General features: G+C 44.1%; 1 protein-coding gene across 1 annotated transcript in view; it reads right to left on the bottom strand.

Moving 5' to 3' along the window:
- Nucleotides 1-4650: 4650 nt before the first annotated feature.
- Nucleotides 4651-7994, bottom strand: part of foxj1b (forkhead box J1b) — a 6160-nt gene continuing 2816 nt past the window's right edge. The window contains exon 2 of the mRNA XM_007543260.2: nucleotides 4651-7643. Coding sequence (XP_007543322.1) covers nucleotides 6822-7643 — 822 coding nt within the window. The 3' untranslated portion in view covers nucleotides 4651-6821. The remainder of the gene's footprint in view (nucleotides 7644-7994) is intronic.

Raw genomic sequence — 7994 nt, 5'->3', positions numbered from 1 at the left:
CACAGCTCAGTAAAATCCAGTGCAACCAGTTTTGGACGTCCCCTAATCAGAACCAGAACCCGAGTCCGACTGCAAACAGACAAATCCTGAGCTGGAAGCTTTGTCTTCCGTTTCTGTTACACACATAAAGCTAACGCAAAGCAACGACTACGTGAGTTCACTTCTGCTTCTGTTCAGATTTTAACATTTTAAAAACTTTGATGCAATTAATAATTATTTCTTTTTGCCTGTAAATCTGATGCTAAAGCTACATCGCTAACAGCAGCAATAGAAGCGTCTTCTCTGGTTCCTCTAAGGGTTGGCTTTAATTATCTGATTGGACGCTGGAAAACACCGTTGCTGTGTTCAAGTTGTGCTAACAGCAGTTAGCCTCGTCAGAAACTGGTTGCAAATCTGAGGCCAGCAGGTCAGTCAGTCACGGCAGATCTGAACTTTGGTTTGATGACCTCAGTATGAGAAACTACAGACTGACAGGAGGAACCAGAGAGCCCAGAAAAGGTCAATCTAAAAGGTAAATATAATTCATTTAATTTCACATAATTATTGCGCTAGAATTTGTTAAAACTTAATGAAATATATTTGTCCTATTTGATGTTGTGCTCACAAAGAACGAGGTCATCAGTCCAAGTTTGTCGTTTCTTGAACGTTCAGAAACTACAGCAGGTGTGATTGATGAGCCACAGCAAAGGTAAACGACGGTAAACGAAGGTAAACNGGTAAACGAAGGTAAACGAAGGTAAACGACGGTAAACGAAGGTAAACGAAGGTAAACGAAGGTAAACGAAGGTAAACGACGGTAAACGACGGTAAACGAAGGTAAACGACGGTAAACGACGGTAAACGGGTAAAACAACCGAACAGACGATCAACTCTAACCCACTCCCACCTCTTTACTCTCCATCTCTTTGTCGTTTAGCCACACCCGTTGCCGTGGCAACCGCCTGCGAGCCGAGCAGAGATTATAACATTCAGTCCGTTACATATCAGGTTTCCAGACTTGATATTTATTCCTGCATTATTAATAAGCCTCTGATGGACACAGCGCTGGTCAAGCAGCTCATTTAAACTCCTGCTCTGCTCTCAGTCGGTCTTTGAGTCGCTTTTTGTTTTTTTTGTTTTTTGTTAATGGAACCAAAATGCACCGAATTGCGCAACACCTTGTTGAAACAATAATTACTGAGATCATTAATTTTAACATGTTTCATTGATTTTTTTATACTTATTCTTTTTTAATGAAGCTACAAACGTTTAGGATCTTGGTGAATATTTTTGATAAGCCTGTCAGAGGAGGACGTGGCGGTCAGTTTGTCACCTGCTGCTGAGATCGACTCAAAACCTTTCCGATCGACCGATCGATCGCGATCTACGTATTGGGCACCCCTGCTCCAGTCCCTGCATGAATAACATCCTTTTTTTGTTGTTCCATCACATAAAATCTCAGTAAAACACATGAAAGGTTTGGTTGTATTTTGTCAAAATGTAAGAAACGGTTTAATAATTTTGCTGCCTGTCTGGACAACAGTCACATTAAGTTGATGAAGGAACGTCCTTGGCCTCTGAACCCTGCAGGATGTTTCCATAATGTCCACACCTGCACCTGTCCTTACAGATGCCTGAATAAATTAAATTAGCACATCAAACCGAGCCTGAGATCTTTTCTGTTTGGACTCGAGGAAATAAGACCCAGTGAAGCTGAGTGAAAGTAATGATCCTGTTCTGAATCAAGTGGACCGATCCCACATGCTAATAGGTGAAACCTTGATAATCTCCTAATAAAAGCCCTTCCTCCTCGTCTTCATGCACCTCAGCATCTTTTATTCTAATTCAGCGTTCATGTTTCCTTTCAGCCTGGAGCAGGCCGTCTAAATGGAGCCTCCATTAGCATTTCATCCATAATCAGCAGCCTGAGGAAACCTGTTGAGATGCATTTCCTGCCGAAGCCCCTCCTGTTAAAGCAGAGCCATTAATGGCGGTCAGGGCGCCGCGTTCTCTCCTCGCTCATCAATATGTGATGAAGCTCTGGAAACCAGAGAGGGAGCAGCCGAGGAGCACAACAAACGTAGAAATGTTTCCTGAAATGCACAAAGTATTTTTATGTTCAGCTACGGGAAACATTTGAATCTTGCAGGCGTCTCGTGTTTCCTGAATCCTGCAGTTTTGTTGTATAATTTCACTTCCTGGACGGACATTTATCATGTCGTTTATTGTGATACATTTTTTTATCATGAGAATTTTTACTTATTTATTGTCTCCACTATTTTTTCACTGAAATAATCAAATATCAATGAATTTGAAAATCATATTAAAGGCAGTATCTGTGTGCAGTTAATGATATGTCATATAATTTATTTAACTGACTGGTGTCCTAAAGAAAAGCTTCACATTTTTTAAAGTGTTTGTGGAGCTTTGATTACAGCCAAACCTGAATTTACCAGAGAATAAATCATTCTGATTGTCAGTTTTATTGTTGTTATGAATGATTGTGATAAAACCTTTAAGTTCACATCCCAGCTCTGCTTCCTGGAGTGTTTTGACTTGTTGGTTGTGATTGGTTCGTTTTTATCCAAGCTGAACTCTGATTGGATGAAAACGATCCGTCTGTCTTCGCTGTCAGGATTCATATGCTGGACAGATTCCTGCCATACTTTGTATGAAAGACATGAAATTTCACATCTTTTTGGCCCTCTTGGTGCTCCATACATGAGGAGCAGGAACGTCACAGCAGAGCGAATTGAGTGATGATGGACATGAACACGGAACAACACAAATTATTAGGGATTCACCAAAACTGATTTTCTCATTCCAGAGATGATACCTGGAAATAAAACGGTCAAGTTTTCTGTTTTTAAAAGAAGATATAAAATGTTGAACTGGAAAATTAAGTCAACATTTATCAAAATATATCAACAGAAATCTCAAATGAAGATCTATTTAACCAAGATGTTTGATTAATATTAAAAACAAGATGTCTAGAATTGATCAGGGATTTAATATGAAAAGATTTAAAAATATTCACACCACTTGAATTAGGCAAAACGCCGTCAGTCCCCAGAGAGGCAGGAGCCTCCTTCCTGCCAACCGTCCAGGTTCCAGCCGCTCTTATCTGAGCGGCGGCTCTGGGGATCCTCCAGGTTATAAAACATGTTTTTTCTTTTTGCAGCAACAAAAGGATGTAATTTGTGGGTCTCGTCTTTCTGCTTCACCCCAAAACGAATCAGTCAGGCTGTCTTGTTTATGCCTGACTCTAATCAGAAGCGGTGCAGAGCGCTGGGAAGGCAATAAAACGTCAGCAAACAGTCGGAGTGAAGCCGAGCCTCCCAGAGGAGGCGATAAAGCAGAACAATCCGGGTCGGCTGCAGACAGCCGCTCAGGGGGGCCCGGGGCCCTGGCTCCGCTGAGATAGCGTTATCTGGGCCCATCACAGCCACACACACAGGCGGACAAAGCCACCTGTGGATGGACACAAACGAGGCTGGGGAGGAAGTTCACCCCCCACAGAGCAGCAGCTGCTTCTTCATCACCACAGCATCACCTTCATCACTTCAGGTGACTGTCCAGATGCAGAACCCGGCTTCGTCCTGCTGCTTCAGGGAATCTGAGTTATTCGGGCCGATCCTGGCGCCGCTGGGCGCTGCGGGCCGGAGGGACGCGGATAAGCCGTGTTTACGCCCCGCTTCCTTCCTCCAGTTTAATTAAAAGCAGATTTGGGATGGAAAAGCACATTTTTTTATACAAGGCAAGGAAACAAAGGCCTGTAACAGGTTGAGCCGTGGTGATGGCGACGGCTAGGTCCGGTTTCTCTGGGCAGAGACACTGAGCTCTGCTGCGCAGCTGGCTGAAAGCTGGAACATCTCTTTGGTTTCAGGTCGTCATCAGCTTCACACTCCAATCACACCTAACTGGGTTTTGCTGGGATTTGGTTTGGTAGAACAACACAAACTGCTTCGTAGTTATGAGGCAGAATCTGAAAAGTGTGGCATGCATTTGGTTTCCACCCAGTTTACTTTGGAACCCTTGAATAAAATCCAAACCTAGATGCTGCCATTCTCAGTGTGTCACAGGCAGCCATATTGGATTTTATTGCTGGGCGAAGCTCTTCAGATTAATGTTAATCTGGTCACCATCAGAACCCATCAGATCCGATGTTCTGGGCTTGGCTGGATAAGGAGATCAGCTGCAGAACGTCTGAAATCTAACATTTTAAAGGGTTTTAAAGGAAATAAGTATGACTCACCCTAGAAGCTCTTAAAACTTGTTTTTGCTGTTATCTTTTAAACTCTAAAAAATGTTTGGGCTGCTTTCTTGGCGAAGATCCTTCTCTAAAAGATTTGTTTCCTGATTAGTGTAGTTGGTTTATGGCTGAAGTATTTTCAGTTTGCTGCTAAAACATCTGCAGCAGACACAGCAGGGAGTGAAATGAGCCGGGAAAACAAAACTTTCAATAAAAAAGTTTGTTTTGCAGTGAATATTTGATTACAGGCCGTTTTCCTGTCACGTCTTCTGGTTTAAACAAGCAGACGAGTCCAAACTTGTCTGCTCTGATTAATGATAAACCCTGATAGGCTGTTGATCTCCAGATTACACACACAGGCCTCCAGCTCCAACGGTGAGCCTGGCCACCAAGCTGTGCTGCTGTGAAGCTGAAACATGTTGAATTGACACGTTTATTGCATTAAGGCATGATTGCATTCCCAAACCGCTTAAAAAAGTACAAATGAACACAGAATCAAACAACAATAATCAAACTTGTTACAATGAGTCTGGCTTGTTAGTAATAAACTTATTCCCTAAAACTTTTCTCTCCATTTCTGATCAAATCTGTGAAAACAAACGATAGAAATAAAAGAAATCATCAGCCAATCATAAAACCAAAAAAATCATTTTCTGATTAATCAATAAAGAAACAACAGCAAACTGCATAATTCTTCAACAGATTTGGCGCAAAATCATCAACAAATATCCATTTTTACGTAGATTCATAAAAAACACAGCGTAGCTCAAAGCTTACTAGAACTAGCCAGTTTGAGTTATTGCAGTGTAATGTGCTTCATTTTTATAAGAATCAGTAAAAACAATTCAACAATAAACTAAAACAAAACCAAACTGCTGCTGCCTATTAAAAGTGCATAATGTTAGATTTCATGAACTTCTGGTTTTATCAGAGGACAGACGGCGGCTCATCCTGCCCAGCTTCCTGCTGTGTAGATATTAAATCAGCTGTTATGATGTTGTACATGACTGATTTCTAAACTCTTCTTATTGAATCTGAAGTTTATGCATCTCCATTTATGTTCATCTTTAGTCATCAAACAAACAGTTAATATAAAACGTCAATGCTAATGTAGCACAATAACATCCTGTCTGCCGTGTCAGTTTTTCAGTTTCTCTCTGGAGAGTCGGTTGATGGAGGATCGTTGTGCTTCTGTCCTGTTACTATGACGACTCCAGAGCAGCCTGGGTCTCCAGGACAGTCAGGTCCCTCATATTCCTGCTCCAGACTCTTCCATTTTCACTCCGTTGATATTCCAGAATGAAATGTCACGGATCTCCATTTCACTGACATGCCTTCTGTCAACCTCTTTAAACCAGTGAGAAAGAATCAAAATTTGCACCAAAGTCTTTATAACGAAACACACATTACACTCCATCATGTTTTAGAGAAGAAAGAAATGAACTGATCCTCATGACGTTATGGTGCACCAGCACAGGTAGGAGGAGGAACACTGTTCATCTTGCTATAAAGCAACTTTCTGCTGGATTCACAAGGATGTCGCTTCAACACTTCAACTTCATTCATCACCAGCTTTTGGAGATCAATCAAATGTCTAACATGACATTAACCCTCCACTACAGCACCCTGCCTTAAGTAGGACAGGAGCCTGGCCACTTCAGCCCTTTGCCATTTTTAACTTTGGTCCTTTGATGCTTTAGCGATTATGAAAAGTGGCCAATTACTACTGAAGATATTGTACCAACCGTTGGTCAGTTTCAACCCAGCAGGGAAGGTTTTGCACCGTAAGATCCTACGGCAGCGTAAGATCCTACGGCAGCGTAAGATCCTTATACAGTTTATGAATGATGCACTTTCCAGTTTATGTAAAAACGTGTGACAGAGTGTACTTCCAGTTGATGACTCCCCACATGCTGGCAAACAGAAACATAACAGAACTCTTAAGAACCTATTTAGACAGTTTATCAGCAAAAAAAGTTGATTTGGAGGTTAGTTATACTTTATAAACCAAACGCCCCCTGGTGGATACTCCCTGACAGACGGTTGGTGCAAAGCCATGAAATGGCAAAAGTACAAAGTGGTCAACATGCTTTCAGACCTGTCTTGGAAAAGATTGACTTGTGAATCTCTCTGTAATAAGATTGAACTATTCTATAACTACTTATTGGTGTTATTCATTAAAACAGACAATTACAAAGAAAAATACACTGATATGCATTGGTTAAGTAAATGGAAACAAAATGATTTGCTTACAGGTATGAAATGAAAGTAGATTGGAACAAAATGGCACAAAATGAACCCGGCTGCAGAAAATAACTTATTAAGGCTAGAAGAAGATGAATGTCAGCATGAGGAGTTTACTCCCCAAATTCTGACCTGATGGGATCTGACACCTGACCCAAAGAAACCGGTTCCAGAGACATGAAGACCGGCTCAGTCAGCGCGGTGTTCATAATGGCTCATCAGTGTGAATGAATAATTCAGTGGTTGCTGGATCGGATTAGAGGAGATGAGATGAGTAGCTGGTTTACGTTTCATTGAGCCGCCCCAGCGGTTGGACTCTTCTCCATGACTGGATGGAGATCTGAGTTCACAGGTAACTCTCCACTCGCTCCCACTGCTGCATCTCAGTGAAGAAGCCCTCGTAAAGGCCAAAGCCCGGATCCAGGGTCAGGGGAATGACCTGCGGCTCCTCTTTAATCTCCTCCCACGGCTGCAGCGCGGCGTCCGCCGGCTGCTCGCCAAACAGCGTGGTGGACTCGTCCAGTTGTTGCAGCTGGTGTTGTCCCTGCAGCAGCTGGTCCTGCTCCAGCTGCGGCCCCTGCAGTGGCTGCGACACGCCAACGGTGCTGCCAATGGAGGTGGCGCTCAGGTCCAGGTAGCTGCAGGATGGATAGTGGGTCACATCCACGCTGCCGCACCACCGCCCCAGGCCTGCCGCGTGGTGCCGGCCGTTCATGGATGCCTCCACCTCGCAGCCCAGCGAGCTCAGCGCCGTGTTCAGGTCCAGATCCTCGAAGGTGCTGCAGCCGCTGCCGAGAACGTCATCGAACACGGACCCCAGGTCAAAGTCCCCCTTCAGGATGTCTGCTTTGTTGGCTTCCATGGCGAGAAGCGGGGACTCTGTGGAGCGCATCAGCTTGCTGCAGTCGGTGGAGGACAGCTGCTTCCGCTTGGCGCCCGCCTGGTGAGGACAGCTGCTGGGGAAGCCCTCCACCAGCTTGCTCTGCCTTGCTGCAGCGCTGCCGCCATAGTGGTTGGCAGACATCCTCCTGCGCTTAAAGATGCCGTTGACGAACATGTCGGCATACTGAGGGTCTATCTGCCAGAAGCCCCCCTTCCCAGGCTCGTCTTTCTGCCTCGGGACTTTCTTGAAACACTTGTTGAGGGACAAGTTGTGACGGATCGAGTTCTGCACATGAAGTACAAAAAAGCACATTTAACACAAGGAAAGGCAGCCATGCAGCAACTAAAACTGTCCATTTGTCAGCAGGCAGCAGCGTGGGCGGCAGGGCTGAGGGGGAGTGTTGTTGTTTATAGAGAAGCTAATGTTGCTAATGAGGCTTTCTGGTAACAGGCAGCTGAGAGCGTTTCAGACCTGATCAGCTGCTTAGCTGCCAGCTCTCTCAGGAGCCCTCATTAACACACAGAGAGAGAGACACACACACAGAGAGACACACACACACACAGAGACACACACACACACAGAGACACACACACACACACACAGAGAGAGACACACACACACACAGAGAGACACACA

Source organism: Poecilia formosa, unplaced genomic scaffold (assembly GCF_000485575.1).
Source record: "Poecilia formosa unplaced genomic scaffold, Poecilia_formosa-5.1.2 Scaffold790, whole genome shotgun sequence".
In the NCBI taxonomy this organism is placed as follows: Eukaryota; Metazoa; Chordata; class Actinopteri; order Cyprinodontiformes; family Poeciliidae; genus Poecilia; species Poecilia formosa.
Note: the sequence above shows the minus strand (reverse complement) of the source record. Positions and strands in the feature narration are given on the sequence as shown.